The sequence below is a fragment of the Podarcis liolepis genome (genome assembly GCF_965112155.1).
Source record: "Podarcis liolepis genome assembly, chromosome: Z".
In the NCBI taxonomy this organism is placed as follows: Eukaryota; Metazoa; Chordata; class Lepidosauria; order Squamata; family Lacertidae; genus Podarcis; species Podarcis liolepis.
The window spans coordinates 30,700,498-30,719,906 of record NC_139570.1 but is presented as its reverse complement, the minus strand read 5'-3'; the positions used below and the strand labels follow the sequence as shown (position 1 = coordinate 30,719,906).

General features: G+C 42.1%; 1 protein-coding gene across 2 annotated transcripts in view; it reads left to right on the top strand.

The window, feature by feature from the left end:
- AR (androgen receptor) overlaps positions 1-19,409 on the top strand; it is a 237,660-nt gene that overhangs the window by 167,100 nt on the left and 51,151 nt on the right. For both annotated transcript variants that reach the window (XM_083485088.1, XM_083485089.1), the window contains exon 4: positions 18,205-18,492. In XM_083485088.1, coding sequence (XP_083341214.1) covers positions 18,205-18,492 — 288 coding nt within the window. The remainder of the gene's footprint in view (positions 1-18,204; positions 18,493-19,409) is intronic.

The following is a 19,409-nucleotide window of genomic DNA, read 5'->3' as shown; positions in this document are numbered from 1 at the left end:
GTCATTATAGGGCTTTGAACACCAGCAAAAGTACCTTGAATTAGGCCTGGAACTAGTGTTTTAAAATGGGTTGTATGAGATCAAAATGGAGCTGCATCCAGCAATCTGGTTGCTGCATTATGGGCCAACTGACGTTTCTGAATCATCTTTAAGACAGAGCTAATTGCAGTAGTGTAGCCTGAAAGTTACCACCAGGAAATAACACACTTCAAGTGTCAAAGGACTAGGATAAAGAGGTGCATCTTCAGCATCTTTCAGAAGCTGTGCACTTCTGTAGGGAACCCTACAGTTTAGGGTCTGCTGCAGAGAAGGCCTTCTCCCAGACTGCTGCCACCCCAACCCTCTGAGAGCAGAGGAACTATTCAGAGGGCCCCTTCTGCAGAACCGAAGGTGGTGCCAGATGTATCTCTGTGGGGAGGGTTTTCCAAGATAGACTGCCATCATGGATGCAGGCCTGCATTCTAAGCCCCATCAAGGGCAGCTGGGAAGTAAGTGCCTACACTGGCACGACCTTGTTTCCAGAATACAGTCAACAGACACCATAATAACATACGTCTGCCTTACTCTCTGCGCCTGAACTGCCTGCTCTCGGTCTCTAGTGTTGTCAAGGGAACCACTGATATTCGGAGGTGTCAACTGAAAATCACGGGTGATCTTTGAGGAGCCTAACCCATCCCTGCCCCAGGCACATTTTGTTTTCCGATTTATAGAGCATTCAGAATGAGTAATGGCCTTTCTCTTCTGTCTCCCCTCTGGCAGGAGCAACCGTCCTAAACAGAACATTCCCGTTTTATGGCCATTGTGCCTGCCTGCTTAATAGGCTCTGGTCTCCCCTTACAGAAGTTGCGCTTCTCTGTGGTCTATGGTTGCCAAACCAGAGGTTTTTTGAGCGCACTTAATTCCTGACAGGCCATACCATGCGCGCACACCCGCCCAATGTTCTTGGCGGCCAGATTTTCAGCTGCATCAGACAAGGAGCTGGACAGGCCCTGAGCACAGGAATGAAGTAATAATATCGAGCCACTGTCATTTTTTTCTTTCTCAGTCTGTGGCAGGTTTTATACTTCAGCAAGCAGATGGAAGGCTAGAGTGTGAATTATGGGGATAACCACCTCCCTCACTCTCATTGTATCCAATGACAGGCAAAACACTTAATAAATGTCCCCCTTCAATCTCGCTCTCATACACTCGCTATCAGAATTGTGGAGGTTTAAGGGATCCCAAGGGTCATCTAGTCCATTCCGTGCAATGCAGGAATTACAGCTAAAGAATCCCCAACAGATGGCCATCTAGCCCCTGTTTAAAAACCTGACGTGAAGGAGGGTCCAATACTAGACCAGATTAAAGCAACTGGAGCCCTTGGGCTAGGAGACCTTAGGAGGCCCAAACCTAATAGCATCTGATCAGGAGATTCATCTACTCAGTGAAAGCAGAACATTGCTGAATTTTTAGCATTGGTAAAAAGATTGTTTATAAATGTATAACCTTTTAACACGTTTACAAAAGCATGGAATTATTGAATACATTCACATAGAACATTCATAAGGGAATCATAACTATAACATTATATACAAAGTCAGAACAATTTCTTTCAAGCTCTTTTGGATGCAAACTTATCAATGATATCATTATAATCAGTAAATTGCAGTTTATTATTTTCTATGCAGAGAATGTTTAGATCAGACAACCCGTCTCGGGTCATTGTTGACAGTAGATCATTCTTTATCCTTTTTAGTCTAAAAATTATCTTTCTTCAGTACAGTTTGTAGCCATTAAACAAAGGAACAATTTGAAAATTGTTTCCACATTTGGATGGAAAGGCAGTGTGAATTTTATTCTGGAATATTACTTGATACATATCTTGGTGGCTGAAATTTTCTTTTTCAGGGTGAGCTTGTTTGACATACAGGTAGAAGTGCAAAGGTTCAACAACTAGACTAAGGTCAACACCCTTTAGATATTCTTCCATCAACACCGTTGTGAATCTGTTCCTTGGTTGCTTACAGGTTCACCAAAAATGAAAAATTGCCAACTACACTCCTATACACTGCTGCTCTTCTGCCTGGGTTGACTTCAAGAGTATTCATAACAGGGATAAATGAATTTACCCTAAACTTGTCTCTTGCAGAAAGTTTGTCCACAGCTTTGGGTGCTCTCACATCATTGGCTGGATTTTGTTTGTTTGTTTGGTATTGTCTGGCTTCTTTTGACAGTTTTGTATTCTACATCTGGTAGTCAATTTTGCTTGCTGTTCAATTTCATCAAAATTAGCCTGAGTGTTTGATATGAGCTGCAAATATTTGTACATGTGGTCAATGAAAATTGTGAACTTTGGAGTGCCTTGCCAGCTTTATGAAATTGGTCTAGCAAATGTGTCCTAATGTGCACAGTGCTAACATACCAATGGACCTTTCACAATCCAGAATTATATTCCCTTATTTATTCCATGTGGTCCATAAACCTAGGTACATCATTCTTGTCTCTGACATCACTAGTAGCAGGCAGAGTTGGTATTTTTATATCTACAATGTTACAGTTTTGCCGAGATCATTTGCTTTGTTTTCCAATTCTTTTAAGATGATAATGAGCTTGAACTGCTTCTTTTTGTGTAACTATCTTGTGGCATGTTCCTTCAGTGCCTTGTGTTAATTCTTTGGCTGTAGATCCTGTCACTCTATTGTCACTTTCTCCAGACATTTCTATACTTGTAGTGGTAGTTGTTGACAATGGTTCTCCTTGAAGTTCTTGGGAGGCTGCGTTCTAAAGTGGTTGTTCTTCAGTCTGCTTGAACTGCTTGGTGTAATCTATGTGATTTTCTTCTGTTTGTAAACACAAATATTTTGTATCTGAGGGATTACGTAGGGTTGTTTCTCCCTGCTGTACAAAGAAATATGACATGATTAGCTTTAAACATTTGAGTATTTCCTTCTGTTCTTTTTGTCGCTTTCATTTACTGGAATCACTTTCATATTTCATATTTGTTATTTTCACACATAAAATCAAAATTAAATATTATTATGATTCACAATGATATAAAAGAACTCTCAGTTGTTCTCAGAATTCAAGCTATAATGATAAATAATGATCTGAACATGTGCATTGCTTCATAGCTAGTTTTATTATTTGATTCTGAGTAGCTTTAAAGCCTCCACAAACTTTACTTGAAAGTAAGTACACATTTGTGTATCTGTTATACAGTCATAGAATCATATGTCACTAAGCAACTGGATCTAGATAATAAAATATGTGTTTTTAAAAAATTTTTAAAAGGCACCCCTAGATTATGAGACTTCAGCCTGCTCAGCCTGTATGTACCTCTGGCACTGTCCACTACCTTCTGAGGTCATCTTTTCCACAGTCAAACAGTTCTTGGCATGAAAAATTATTCCTAATGTTGAATCAGAATCTCCTTTCTTGTCATTTGAATCCAATGGTTCAGGTCCCAGCCTCCAGAGCAACAGCCCTTCACACTCTTCCACTTGACAGCCCTTCAGATACAGTGGTACCTCAGGTTAAGAACTTAATTCGTTCCGGAGGTCCGTTCTTAACCTGAAACTGTTCTTAACTTGAGGTACCATTTTAGCTAATGGGGCCTCCCATGCTGCAGCCACGCGATTTCTGTTCTCATCCTGAGGTAAAGTTCTCAACCCGAGGTACTACTTCCAGGTTAGCAGAGTCTGTAACCTGAAACGTCTGTAACCCGAGGTGTCTATAACCCGAGGTACCACTGTACACTGTACGGACCTCCGGAACGAATTAAGTACTTAATCCGAGGTACCACTGTATTTCAAGATGGCTCTCATGTCATCTCTCAGTCTCCTTCTCTCCAGGCTAAGCATCCCAACTCCCTCAATTGTGACTTATTAAGCTTGGTTTCCATATCCTTCATCATCTTGGTCACATCTTTTACACACACACCAGTATTCTAAGTGATAGTATACTAAGTGTAACAGAACATATTCTTAGTATGTTATAGAGCTGGAAAGGACTCAAGGGTCACGTGGCATACAACATCATGTTGAGATGCTGCATAGCATTCCTCCTCTCGGAAATGCATGAAGGACCTCATCGATACCCACCAGTAAGCAAAACAATATCTTCTGTTGCAGCAGGAATCCAGAACACATTGCAGAAATGTAAACTACCATTTGAAACAGCTGTCCTGATCTAAGCAGTGGCTGAGAAGTTGGGCAGGAGAAGGGGGAGAGAAGAACTGGCCATATTTCTGTGTTTGTCCAAACTCTGGGCTGCATCATCCAGCTTTCCACTAAAAAAACCTCTTGTGTGCTTCAGCTTAATAAAGCAATATTGAAGACCTATAGAACAATTTCTACCCCCTTGCAATGTTGCCACATGAAATCGGCCTTTCTCAGGAAACTTTCACCCGTCCAGATAAAGCTGCCACTTCTTAATGTCTTCTGAAACACATCTCCTATTCTGGGGGCATGGCTTAGACCAGGGGGTAGTCAGTCTAATACTCATAAGAAGAGCCCTGCTGGATCAGGCCAGTGGCCCATCTAGTCCAGCATCCTGTCTTCACAGTGGTCAACAGGATGCCTGTGGGAAGCCCACAAGCAGAATTTGATCACTTGTCACTCTTGTGGTTTCCAGCAGCTGGTATTCAGAAGCATCGCCGCATACAACTGTGGAGGGAGAGCATAGTCATTATGGCTAGCCACCACCACCAGTCTTATTCTCCTTCATGAATTTATCTGAGACACTTTAAAAGCCGTCTAGGTTTGTGACCCTCCCTTCCTCATGTGGTGGTGAGTTCCATAGTTTAGCAATGCATTGTATGAAGAAGCCCTTCCTTTTATCTTGTCTTGCTCTCGAGATGTGGCTAGTCTTCCAGGTCCCCATCCAGCATGGCCAGTGGGCAAGTTTGATGGGTGTCGTGGTGCAAAACATCTGGAGAGCAACAGGTAAGCTCTTTGAGATCCTTTACCATCCCCTGAAATACATGGTGGCCATGCCTGCTTGTTATCTAGGCAGTAATACACCCTTTCATACCATAGAATCCAGATACCTAATTCTTGTATCCTAGTGGTGCCCAGAGGGATAGGGTGTGGGATTACCTGCTAAGAGGTAAGCAGCCAGCAGAGGATGCTGGAGGGGTAAAAGACTATTAGACTTGGAGAAGCTGATATCACTGGATCAAGTTCATCCTTTTTTATTTTTTATAATATTTTATTAGGTTTTATCAATAGAAAAGTTTAGAAAAACAAACAACAAATGCAAAACAGATACAAAAGCACAAAACTACAAAATACAAAAATACAAACATTAAACACAAAAACCAAAAAAAGAAAAAACACATATAAAAGAAAAACAAAATTTCTCTCTTTCTTAATCTCTCCACTTTAGTTAACTTATTTTCCTGACTTCCTCGCGTCTCCCATTTTTGTATCCCTTTTAAATTTGGTTCAACAAATTCATAATATATTAGTTTATCTATTATTAATCCCCTCATACTTTTTACCTTGTTGCTAGAGCCCCTTCAATTCATTTCAATGTCATCAGCATTCAAAAATTTTACAATGTTTCTGCAAATAAATTTTAAATTTCCTCCAATCTTCTTCCACCGACTCTTCTCCCTGGTCTCGGATTCTGCCAGTTATTTCCGCCATCTCCATATAGTCTATTAGTTGCATCTGCCATTCTTCCAAGGTGGGTAGGTCTTGTGTCTTCCAATGCTTTGCCAAGTTCATCCATTTTTAGCTTTGCTAAACTAAATAGTTTCCACTGGATTTTGGATAAATGCGCAATTAATTGTTACTGCCTTGAATTTTATTTTCTTATCTTTAATGGGTCATGCAAAATGCTTTTCTGAAAAAATGCATTTTATTGAGTAGGATAGTGGGTGTTGGGGATGAGTTTATGGAACCAAGGGGTCATGGGACCCAAAAAGTTTGGGAACCACTGCTTTATCCCATTTGTGATTCGGTTAAAGGTAAAGGTAAAGGAACCCCTGCCCGTACGGGCCAGTCGTGTCCAACTCTAGGGTTGCGCGCTCATCTCGCTTAAGAGGCCGGGGGCCAGCGCTGTCCGGAGACACTTCCGGGTCACATGGCCAGCGTGATGAAGCTGCTCTGGCGAGCCAGCACCAGCGCAGCACACAGAAACGCCGTTTACCTTCCCGCTAGTGAGCAGCCCCTATTTATCTACTTGCACCCAGGGGTGCTTTCGAACTGCTAGGTTGGCAGGCACTGGGACCGAGCAACGGGAGCTCACCCCGCCGCGGGGATTCGAACCGCCAACCTGACAATCGGCAAGTCCTAGGCGCTGAGGTTTTACCCACAGCGCCACCCGCGTCCCTTGTGATTCGGTACATATAGACAAAAGAGACAAAGTATTCAGATATGAAAATTTATATATTATCAAAACCATGTAGATACAGTCAACAAGTATATATGCGATTTACTATATGTTAGTTAGTTAGTTAGTTAGTTAGTTAGTTAGTTAGTTAGTTTGTTACCTGCCTTTCATCCTAAAGTGCCAGGATGGGTAACAGTATTAAAATGCAATATTAAAAACAGTTAATAATAATAATACCCTGCCCATCTGGCTGGGTTTCCCCAGCCACTCTGGGTGGCTCCAACCACATATATACAGCATTAAACATTAAAAAACTTCCCTAAATAGGGCTGTCTTCAGATGTCTTCTAAAAGTCAGACAGTTATTTATTTCCTTGACATCTGATGGGAGGGTGTTCCACAAAGCAGGCGCCACTACTGAGAAGGCACATGCCTTATTTTCTCACAGTGAGGGAACCACCGGAAGACCGTCGGCGCTGGACCTCAGTGTCCTGGCTGAACGGTGGGGGTGGAGACGCTCCTTCAGGTATACAGGACCGAGGCTATTTAGGGCTTTAAAGGTCAGCACCAATACTTTGAATTGTGCCCAGAAATGTACTGAGAGCCAATGTAGCTCTCTCAGGACCGGTGTTATATCGTATTGGTGGCCACTCTCAGTCACCAGTCTTGCTGCCACATTCTGGATTATTTTCAGTTTCCAAGTCACCTTCAAAGGTAGCCCCACGTAAAACGCATTGCAGTAGTCCAAACAGGAGATAACTAGAGCATGCACCACTCTGGCGAGACAGTCCACAGGCAGGTAGGGTCTCAGCCTGCGTACCAGATGGAGCTGGTAGACAGCTGCCCTGGACACAGACAACTTATGAACATGGCGTGGAAAGAAGGTGGATCTTATATACAACTATATAAAAACACTATTATCTACATCAGTGGTTCCCAGACTTTTTCAGGCAAAGCTGTCCCCCTTGGTTCAATAATCTCATCTTCAGTGCCCCCTACCCCATAAAAAGCATTATTCAGAATAGCAGTTTGCATGACCCACCAAAGAAGATCATAATACAGACAAATTCAAACCAGTAACAATGAATTGCCCATTTATTCACAATCTACTTTAAACCATTGTGTTTATTTAATTCAACAAAATGGATGGACTTGATCCAGTGATGCCAGCTTTTCAAAATCTGATAGTTGTTTACACCTCCAGTGTCCCCCTGCCACCCCATTGTCTCTTAGTGCCGTCCCCCAGGAAATCCCTCCCACCCCCATCCCCACGAGGCAATACCATCCACTTTGGGAAGAACAGACTTATATAAAGCACTATTATGAAGCACTATTTCAGTTCAATGCAATAAATAATATGCAGCCAGGAATGTAATAGAACTGAGCATCAGTGACCAGTAAAGGCTTAGCTGTATAGGTGTTTGTAACCAATGGCTGCAACACAGCACTTCGGGTGGAGACAACACAACTCCTGGAGGCTTCCTGGAGGAGAGGGCTACTAGTGGTTGTGTTGGGCATTCATTAGAAAACACTGGAAAACAAAGGAGCAGAGAGGTGCTCTTGTGCTCAGATCCTGCTTGTGGATTTTCCAGAGGCATCTCGGTTGGCCACTGTGAGAACAGGATGCCGGACTAGATGGGTCATGGGCCTCATCCGAACAGCAGACAGCAGACATTCTGTTTACAGGATTATGGTTGGGTCACACTTGAAGAGCTGCAGGAATCTGGGAAAGGCAGCCAAAGGAATTCTTCTCGCCTTGCATGAAAAGGTTGTTGTGACCTGGAATTTGGTTTGCTTGTGATTTGTGAATTCTTCCTTATGTGAAACAAAACAAAACTTATATAACTTGTTAGCACAGCAGGGCGAAGGGTTCTAGCTATGTCCTCTTGCTGTGGTAGTAGCTTTCTGCTTGCAGACTGATAGGCAAGTATTAAGAAAGGAAATATTCAAAAACATGATTCTGCCGCCTGAAGTTAGCACTTCAGCGACATGCAATTTCATTCCCTTCTCAAACTACACCATGTGTAAGAACATAAGTCCAGTGTCCTGTTCTCCCAGCGGCTATGGGAAAATCACAAGCAGAATTCGAGCACAAGAGCCCTGTCCCTCTCCTTCGGTTCCCAGCAACTGGTGTTCAGAAACACTTCTGCCTCTGGCTATGGAAGCTAGGAGCCATCAATAGCCTTCTGCCTCTACAAATTGGTCTAATCTTTAGCAGTCTATGTGAGAGGAAGAAGGTAAGGGAAGAGCCTTACTTAGTCTAGCCCTCTTCCCTGCAACCTGGTGCTCTCTGGATGTTTTGGCCCACAATGCTCCCATGCTGACTGGGGCAGCTGAATATTGTAGTCTCAAGGCTGCTTCTAGCAGCAATTCTGTGGAAGTCCTGAGCATATCAAGCCAGTTTATGCCACTTCAGATTGACCTGTCAGGCAGATTTATCTACTATATTTATTTATTGCATTTATTTCCCCACCTTTTTTTCCAAGATCTCCAGGTGGCATCCGTGGTTCTCCCCCTCTTCATTTAGGTCCCACAATAACCCTGTGAGGGAGGTTAGGCTGAGTGGCAGGGACTTAGTTCTCCAGGTCACACCCAGTGCCTTCAGGGCTGCTTAGGAAGATTTGAACCTTGATCTCCCATTCTTACCACTACACCACACTAGAGATGCCAAAAATTGCACCAGATATCTGGAATGCTGTTTTGTTTTTGTTTGGTTTGGTTTTTTTAGTTTCTTTCTGGTTTTAATTTTCTGCATGGTTTAATTGTTTTTAGTAATGATTTTAGTATTTTATTCTTTTTGTAAACTGCTTTGAAGATTTTTTTGAAATCAAGCAGTATATAAATGTTATGAAATAAGCATAAATAAATAAATCTGTGCTTTTCTGCCTGCTAAGTGTGTGTTCCACAGCTGAACTAGAACCCCTTGCCATGCCTGTAGAATTCATGTTTCTCCTCTCCACCCTAAGACCTTAGTCACACATGCAGCCTTATAATTGCATACCTAATTCTACAGTAAATGGCAAATCTTGTCTATGTTAAGGGTTTTCTGGCAGTTTGAATTCTCATCCCCGTTTTGAGCCTAAAGGGGGCCCTTATGAACTACCGGTAAATCAATGTTGTGTGGTCTATAAATGTCTGTTTAAACATTTAGATGGGTAATAAACAACTGATTGAAATGGGTGGTTGGTGCAAGTTTGTTTTGGGACCAACAGCACCGTCTGTTAGCCACCCTTCTTGTATTAATCCACTTTCTACTCTGCAGTCTATGGAAAATATACATTTTTTCTCCCCCTAAGGAAAACTTTTTTTGTCAAGTGGGACAGATGTTTAGAGCTGGGGGGATATAGCTCCCAAAAGCTCTTAAAACCTGGAGAGTTTTCTGCCCATGTTCCACCACTGCATTGTAACATGATGCAATGACTTGGGTGAAAAATCACGCTCCCTTCCTATTATTATTATTTCATTTTCATCTGCTGTCCCACAGCAAACTTGCTCTAGATAAACAAATGATTGCAACAAATTAAAATTGCTTTTGCAAATGCTTTTCTAAACCTGTTTCTGGCAATGTTTGGAAACTGTGGCATAAGGTAGTGATGTTTATCTGCTTTCTATGTAAGCAATGGTTCCCAAATTTTGGAGGCCATCTCCCCCTCAGTTCCACAAACTCATCCACCAGTGCTCCCAACCCTATTAAAAAAATCATTATTCAGAACAGTGGTTTGCATGACCCCCTAAGGAAGATAGTAAACCAGTAAAATTCAATCCAGGAACAATTTATTGCACGTTCGTTCAAAATCCAGTTAAGACTATTTAGTTTAATTAATCCAACAAAACTGATGAACTTGATCCAACAATACAAGCTTTTATTTTATTTTTATTACTATATTTATGATTTTCAGTTTTAAACATTTCAGTAATTTTATAATCATTTTAACATTTCAGAACTTGACTTCCCCCTCTTTCTGCAGTTCCTTAAATTTATTTTTAATATTTTCTGCATATCCAGATTAACTTAATTTACTCATTTATTCATCTACTTTAAATATATACTCTTATAAAATATATACTCTTATAAAACTCTTACAATACTCTGCCAGTGTTCTTATCTGTTTACAATTTATTTATAAATATTCAATAAACCATTTCCATTCTTTTATAAATGATTTGTTATCTTGATTTCTTATTTTTCCGGTAATTTTCACCATTTCTACATATTCCTTAAGTTTTTGTATCCATTCTTCTTTTGCTGGGACTTCTTCTTTTCATTTTGAGGCAAGTAACAGTCTTGCCGCTGTAGCCACATACATGAATACGGTAAATTTCTATACAGTTTGGATATTTCTGTCTCTATAATTCCCATAAGTAAAGCTTCTGGTGTGTTTTTTACAAACGTTATTTTAAACATCTTTTTCAATTCATTATATATCATTTCCCAGTAAGCTTTAACCTTACTACAAGACCATCACATATGATAAAAAAGAACTTTCTTTCTCTTTACATTTCCAACACTTATTTGATTTGGATTTATACATTTTTTCCAATTTACTCGATGTTAAGTACCATCTATACAAGCTTTTCAAGGTCTGATAGACATTGACATCTCCAACGACTCCTGCCGCTTTCCCATTAGCATATAGTGCCCCCAATCTCAGTAATCCCACTCCCCTCTTTGGGAACCACTAGTGTAAACTTTATGCTTTGTGATGGCTGGCTCAAGTTGCCATTCAAAATATACAGTGGGCCCCAGATTGGTGACGGCTGATTTACTGAATATTCACATCTGGAAAACGTGTGTGCTGATTCAGGGGAAATGATTCCTTTCCATGTGACTGTGCAAGCTTGGGTCTTCGCAAGCGACCTTTTGGTTGGGTGTTGATGACCACTGCTATGGTTTCCCACAGAGATTCTTAGATTGAGACATACTATTGGTCCATCTTGTTCAGTATTGTCTATACTGACCAGCAACTGCTCCTCGGGGTTTCAGGCAAGAGTCTCTTTCTCTGCCCTGCCTAGAGATCTGGTTACCTTACCTCAAAATGGAGATTGTAGAGTTGGAAATAGTTCAGAAAAGGACAACCAAAATGATGAAGGGGGGTGGAGCAACTCTCCTATGAAGAAAGGTTGCAGATAGGAATTTATAAAATTATGCATGGCTCCCTCAACCGAAAGTCTACAGGGTGGCAACATGAGAACAGGACCTTCTTTGCAGTGGCTCCCCAGGCAAAAACATTCTTCGTCAACCAGGCCTTCAGCTGTTAATAATCTACAGTCTTTTAAAGAGAGGGGGTGACCTTTTCTTCCTTTTACTATTATTATATAATGTATTTTGTGTTTTATGCTGTACACTGCCCTGTGGTCTCTCAATGAAAGGTGATATATAAAATTAATTAAAAAAATTAAAAATTAATTGTTCTTTAATGATTTCCCCCCTGTGTTTTTAGCTGTTCTTATTTTTCTCTATAAGCCACTTTGAGGCCTGTCAGGGGGAAAGGTGAGGTAAAAATAAAGAAATGAATAAGTAGATAAGTTCTCTCTCTCTCTCTCTCTCTCTCTCTCTCTAAGTCCGCTCACCTTCCCTGGTGGGAGGTGTTGCAGCTGGGCATCCAGGTCCTCTCAGTGACCAGGCTGGAAGGCGGAGGGATGCCGCCCGCATCACAGTGACTCCTAGCCACGTCAACCCCCCAGCTGTCCAATCAGCATGGCTGTGGGCGTGACCGCGGGCTGCTTAAACTGCGGCATGGCCAGGGGGAATCCTCCTTTCACACAGCACAGAGTTAAACTATGGAATTCACCTTCACAGGAGGCTGTGATGGTCACTAACTTGGATGGCTTGAAAAGAGAATTTGACAGATTCATGGAGGAGGAGAGGGCTATCAATGGCTACTAGCCAGGATGGTTATGATGTGCCCTCCACAGTTGGAGACAGCAATGCTTCTGAATGCCAGTTGCTGGAAACTGCAGGAGGGGAGAGTCTTGATCTTATACTGTAATCCTGCTTTCAGGTTCCCCACGATAGGCAACTGTGAGGCCACTGTGAGAACAGGATGCTGGGCTAGATGGGCCCCCTTTGGCCTGATCCAGCAGGCAAGAAGAGCAATTGACTAGCCGCTCAGCTATGGCTATTTCTATTTCTGCTAAAGGGGAAGCACAGATCAGGTGCTCTAGCCTGACAGAGGAGCGCAAGGGGAAATGGTCTCTAAGCTAAGCAAAGCACCAGCTGCTGATCTTGGAAAACTTGGTGATGTGGCTGTATCCTGAACTTTGGTGGGAGCTGGGAATGAATAGATCTCACTATCACTCTCCCTCCCTCCCTCCCTCCCTCCCTCCCTCTCTTTCTCTTTGGTTCTGTCCCACAGAAATTACTGCCAGAATATATCACCCTGCACTCTGCTCTTGTTTTTTTTCCAAGCTTACTCACTCTCCTTTTTTATTGCCCTGTTCCCATTTTTACAGAGCCTCCCTTAATTGCTGTTACTGTAGATCATCCAAAGCATATTATTTAAAAGATCAGCTTTTGCACTGATTTACAGGGCTGCTCTTTGATTTGACGTTTTTACGTCGGGAGGCTTATTTTTCTAATTATGGCCAAAGGAAGTTTCAGATAAGTATCGTTTAATGTTGGGAGCCAGAACCCCAAGGACAGCACATTTCATTGTATTTTTTCTCTTGCTGAAATCGAGCAATCGGGGTTCTTCTCCACCCCTCTCTGCTTTACCAAATTGCCCACCCTCCAAGCTGGCACACTTCTGGGGGTTGATTCGGAGGGATAAAATGGTCGTTGTTTTCTGTCTAGAATAACAAAATTTGGCTCTGCAGACCTTTTCTTTTACAGCTACAAGCATTGCCAAATATTAATGCAGACACTGAGGAGTGAATATAAATAAATAAATGCAATAAACAGCCTATTTCAGACAATTAGAGAGTCGTAATCACAGGCTTCCTTGTGTTTTGTTCCTGTTCCTGTGTAATATGATGCAAGGTCTGTGTTGTGAAGGTTGCTGTCTGCTAGGAACAGGGTCTGCTTAAATGCCACCTTGAAGCAACCTGGCACCTCTCTGGGATTTCTTTTCTCTGGTTGCTGTTCTCTCTTTTAGCAGAGCTTAGGCAGGAGAGATTCTGAAAAGGTTCCATTCTGTTTTGCAGGTTTCCAGTAGAGAGAGGTCCAGCCACACATACCTAGGTGTAAAGCCAGTGTGGTGTAGTTTCAGACTAGGACCTGGGGAAGACCAATGTTCAAATCCCCCCACTTTTCCATCATGAAGCTCACTGGGTGTGACCTTGGGCAAATCACAGCCTCTCAGCCTAACCTGCCTAACAGGGATCAAATAAGCAGGGGGAGAACTGTGTTGGCCACCCTGAACTCCCTGGAAGAAAAAGTGGCAGTGCTTTCTTTCTGGGGTATGCAGTGTAAGCCCCCTTTCCCCCAAATGTTAAAAGTGTGGCACTTACTATAACAACTTCATAGTGAGTTCTGAAAGGTGGGATAGAAATGCTATAGATGAATCAATTCTTTTTTTAAAAAAGTTTCTATTAATGCTTGAAAAAACAAAAAATAAGCAATATACAACAGTTAACATCATATATGAAGTGTTTTTTAACATAAAAACTAAAAAAGAAAATAAAGACTTGCTATTCTCCTTCTACCAGCTTTATAGATAAATGCGAAACCTTTGTTCCATAGTCACTTCTAACTTTTCTCTTAACATAGAATTGTAGAGTTGGAAGGGACCAACATGGAGCTTGAACCCAACATAGGGCTTGAACCCATAACCCTGAGATTAAAAGTCTTATGCTCTACCGGCTGAGCTATAAACAGACATTTTTCTCTGTCTTCAAACCCAGATATCTCTAGCTCATCTTCCTTTTTGTACAAAAAAGTCCATAAGGGGCTTCCAATCATTAATAAATGTTTGCATCTTTCAAGTTATTCCAGAGTGTGGCTATAACCCTACATGCAGCCACCAATAGTAATCCAATTAGTTATTTATCTCCCAAATTCTGATTCTCATTTAAACACAGAATCAGTAACACAAGCTCTGGAGGCTTGGTGACGTTGCTGATTTGCAATGTTACTTATCTGATTAAACATTTCTGCCCTAAAATTTACCACAATTGGGCATGTCCACTACAAGTGCCTATAGCTCCTCCTGTCCCCACACCCTCACCAGGAGTCCAGGACATAGGTGAAGTATGTTTATGCATATAGGAATGTTTAACTGGGGTTCTGCACCATTTCTGCATTATCTTCGGCATTATTTCCTTGATGCTGAATGAGATGGTTTTATAGGGATCCTTGCTGTTTTCAATTGCTTTTAATATTGTTTTTAGTGCTTTTACCCACACTGGTACCTTAGGGTGAAGGGTGGGTAATAAATAAATTGATAATAATAATAATTGTCTGTTGTGTGTCCCCAGCAGGGTATTCCTGTGGCTTAGAATGATGGGGCAAAAAAGTTGCCCCAGATGCAAAATTGTTAGGTGTGCAAATTTTCAACTGGTGCTTCCTCAGTACAGCTTCACGTTTCCATTGCTGGACTCCGTTGAAAACGGATTCTCCATGTGAACCAGGAAGTGATCTCTCCAGACAATGGAACTATTCTTTTTTTCTTATCTCTGCGGCTGTGATCTCCAGGTGACACGGATGCCATTAGGCAGTTGAATGCACATGCATACTCCATCTGTTTCCTTCCCTTCTCCCCTTCCACGCAGCCCCGGTCACTGGTAACCCACGCTGCACCACTGGGGTATTTGTAGGAATAATGCCTCTAATTAGAGATATTCTAATTGGCTAAAGACAATAGGTAATACCAGTAGCTGTCATTGCTGGGGGGAAAAATAGTCTTATGGTGGCTGAGAAGCCAAAAGTCCTAGCAGAAGCTAGGAGGTTGGCTTATGTTATGGTGTATCCACAACAATTTCAGTGATTGCAAGAAAATCCTGCCCATGCCATCTCTAGGCCTGTTGGCTGTGTATTCAGTGACTCCTTAGAAGCTCCCAGAATTCAGCCATCACACCACTGCCCCGGTTGCTGCTTGAGCAGTTGTTTTGTTTTGTTTTTTTATATGATATTTATTGAAAATTTTTGAATTACAGAGAAAAAACAAAGCAGAAAAAGAAAAAAGAAAAAAAAACAAAGAAAAAAACAAACCACATCAAACAATACATATTCAAAAAACAAAAATACATCGCAAATAGACAAAAATAAATCCATCATTCTCAAATCCTCAACTCTCATTACCTTCTTTCTTTGACCTCCTCCTCCTCCCTTTTTTTGTATCCTGGTTAATAATTATCACAGCAAATCCTTTCCATATTTCATAGTATTCTGTCATTACATTACCTTAATCTATTTTCATCTTATCTTATAGAAAACCTTAAAAACTTAAACCTGAAATCTTATTTTAACCGACTTCTCACAACCATAATATTCTTACCTAATTCTAAACATTTTTGCTAGAGCCAAGTAATTTCGTTCCAACATTTTTCTAACATTCATCAAATTTTATAAAACAATCCTGGTAATAAAGAGAGAAATAAAAACAATCCAATCTTCATCCAGCGTCCCTTCCTCCTGGTCCCGGGTTTTGTCAGTCCTTTTTATCCCATCGATCTAGCGCATTAACCTGGTAACCTAATATCCGAGGCCCTTAAAACTCTTCCATGTCCCTTCCGCAGCTCTTCTTCATATTCTCCTTTCACTTGTGGGAAGTCCAGCTTGGTGATATTTTTGACCCTTTTCAAGAAATCAGCCCCTTTTCCATAGTCCAGACTCAACTCCATGTGGTATTTAAAAACATGTTTCAGAATCCCTCCAAAATTAAGAGCCCCCACAGCTCCAAACATCTCACGGCCCATTGCCAGACTTGGAAAGTCCAAACATCCCTGCATAGGGGGGTTTATCCAACCCCCCATTTCAAAACCAATCCAAACTTTATCTTTCCAAATCTGGCTTTTTCCAAGTTCATTTGTCAAATCCAAAAGCTCATGTTCCTGCAAGGCCGCAGTTCCCTCCATCTCTGGTGCCCAAGATTCAGCAACATCCTCTTCTCTCACCTGCTCTGTCAGGACACACTCCTGATATAATTCCTGGGTGGGCTCCACATAGTTTCCCACTGCCTGTTCAAAAATTCTGGCCGCATTACTCATCAAATCCATCTTCTCACTTAACTGTTCCAGTAGGGCACTTGTTTTACAGAGAGCACACAACAGAGCCTCTGAATACATTGTCCTACAAGGTCACAAGTCCATTCCCACGATTGTAATCTGAGACAGCTGCAAGCTCCCTGGAATTAGTTACAGTTTCACAGTCTCCCTCTAGAGGGAGAACTTCTATTTGTTCTTGCAATAAAGTATCCTTTTTGAGATATTTTGTCAATATTTGTTCCTTTAAAGTGCAAAAGGAAACAGTGGAATCACTATGTTTCTCTTCCTTTAACTATCTGTCAAAAACGTTTGTCTCTGGTCAATGAGCTTCAAACGTCAGTCCTGACACCCCGCTCCAGGATCAGGACGGTGGAAAGTTACTTTACTTTAAACTCACTTCTGCAGGTTTAAACAGTCCAAAAAAGATCCCCCTTCTTCTCCTGCTGTTGAAGGGGGGTTCAACAATTTTAAATGATGAAAGCCAATCCTTTAGAAGCGATTTTCTGAGCTCTAGTTTACGTTGTCTTTGCTTTATTCTGTCTACAAAGAAATGGAAGGCTGACTTCCTGTTTAGACCTTCCCGTTTCAGTACCAAATTGAAGTAAATTTTTAAGTCCAATTCCTTTCTGCTCGTAAGTCCTTATTTAAAGTCCGGTTCAAAGTTTAAGTACTCACGGGTGCTTATTTTAGAAGCCAAATTGTCCCAGGAAAAAGGCAGCGCTCTCCGGCAACGGCTATGCGGCTTCGCTCCACAGAAATAGCAGTTAACTCACAGCACCGCGCCACTTCCCCCTCTTCACTTCGGAGCCCGTTGATGGGTTCCTTTGCGGGTTGGGGGGGTGCTAAGGGTGCCCGCCGAGTCCCATGGTCACAGGCTTCATCCGCCTGTGATTTTTAGCAGGGTCCCCGCTTCGCCGTAGCGGAAAAGACCCGTTTCACGCAGAGCTAGTCCCTCCAGTTCAGAGGGAGTCCGCTATTGCCGATGGCGCCACCCCGGAAGTCCTGCTTGAGCAGTTGTTTTGGCTTGCCAACACCCACATTCATAGAATTGTAGAGTTGTAAGGCACCTCCAAGGGCCACCTTGTCCACCTCTCTGCAATGCAGGAATCACAGCTAAAGAATCCCTGACGGGTGGCCATTCAGCATACTGCAGCAGGTTCTCATCAGCTACTTGCTGTTAAGTGGGAGCCACCATCAACAACTTCTTATGAGCTTCTCCATCAGCTTCTGTGTGCTGATTTCTGACCTGAATGGGGGTCTCAGCTGGCCCACAGAGTCAAGTTTTCTGACTAAACTTATTTACACAGCACATAGTTGAGCTATGGAACTTGTTCCCTCCGGAGGCTACAATAGCTAACTAAGGTGGCTTTAATGGAGGAGAGGGCTATTTATGGCTACTGGCCAAGATGTGTGTGCTCTGCCTTCATGGTCAGAGACAGCAATGCTTCTGAACACCATTTGTTGGAAGCTAGAGGGAGAGAACGTGCTCTTGTGCACGGAACCTGCTCATGGGTTTCCGATTGGGGCATCTGATTAACCTCTGAAGAGTGGGTGCTGGACTAGATGGGCCCCTCTTCTGACATTCCTATGTAACCTTCAGAACCAGGAGCAGTTTATCTAAATTCCTAGGTTCTTTGGAGTATTTGGGCATTGTAACAACAGGATTCTGGACTAGATTGGTCACTGGCCTGATCGAACCAGTCTCTTCTTCTGTTCTCAGTTCTTTTGTTCTTGTTACTTGCTGCAGCCCGCAAGTTAAAGAAGCTGGGAAACTTGAAGATGCAAGAAGAAGGGGAAGCAGCGGGCCCCTCCAGCCCTACAGAGGAGCAAGCTCCAAAGATGGCCATGACACGCATTGAGAGCCTGGAGTGCCAGCCCATCTTTCTCAATGTCCTGGAAGCTATCGAGCCAGGGGTGGTGTGTGCTGGCCATGACAACAACCAGCCTGATTCCTTTGCTGCCCTTTTGACCAGCTTGAATGAGTTGGGCGAGAGGCACCTGGTGCATGTTGTGAAATGGGCCAAGGCTTTGCCAGGTAAGGAACAGCTCTTGCATTCTCCCTCTCTCTCTTTCTCTCTTTCGCATGCATCTATTCCTTATCGGAAGATGAGACATCACAGAAAACAGTGCAAAAGCCCCATCTCCCTTCATGTTATGGTGCAAATATGTTTTCTGCTGTGTTTGCCCTTGTTTATTTGGGTTGGGTCTCTCTAAGCATGATAAGGTGACTGTCAGTGTATTTATACTCCATCAGCTATGTGCCTTGTTCTGCCGACTTGCATCACTTTCAGTCAGAGAAAAATTTCCGGCTTCTTCAATGCAAGGTTCCTCTTGCTGGGGTCTCTTATTTACGGCTTACAAATGGGACGGGTTTCGTTCTGAACAACAATCTTGAATACTGTTGATTATTCAGAATAAGTAGATAGCAAATATTTTCAAAGCACACAATTTGCACCTCTTTTGTGATCTGCATTCCATTATTGGCAATTAAAGAGATGCTGTCTTTCATTATCTGCAGTTAAAATGACTGTCAGGAAGAAAGCAGAATGCAAAAATCACATACATTAAGAAATGCATCAGTATAAATAAATAAAAAATAGAGAAAATGTTCCTAGATACTCAGGGAAGCTTGCCTGAGCTTTTTAGATAAAGAGTGGGAGAACAACATTTAATAAGAATTCAGAAATCAAACAATCTAGGGGGAAAACCCACTTCCCAGAATCTATTCCTTAGTCAAAAGAAGTGAGGGGCACCTACTTTTAGGAGCACCTCTCCTCAAATTTGGTGTAGAATGTTTATTTATTTTGTAAAATTTATATGCTGATTGATTGAAAACAGCAACAACCCTCAAAGCATCATGCTTACACTGCTAGTTTGCTACTCCTGTCAAATGCTGCACAGTGTGTGCTTTATCTTCTCCCAGTTGTTTTCCAGCATTCTCAAATGTGTCCA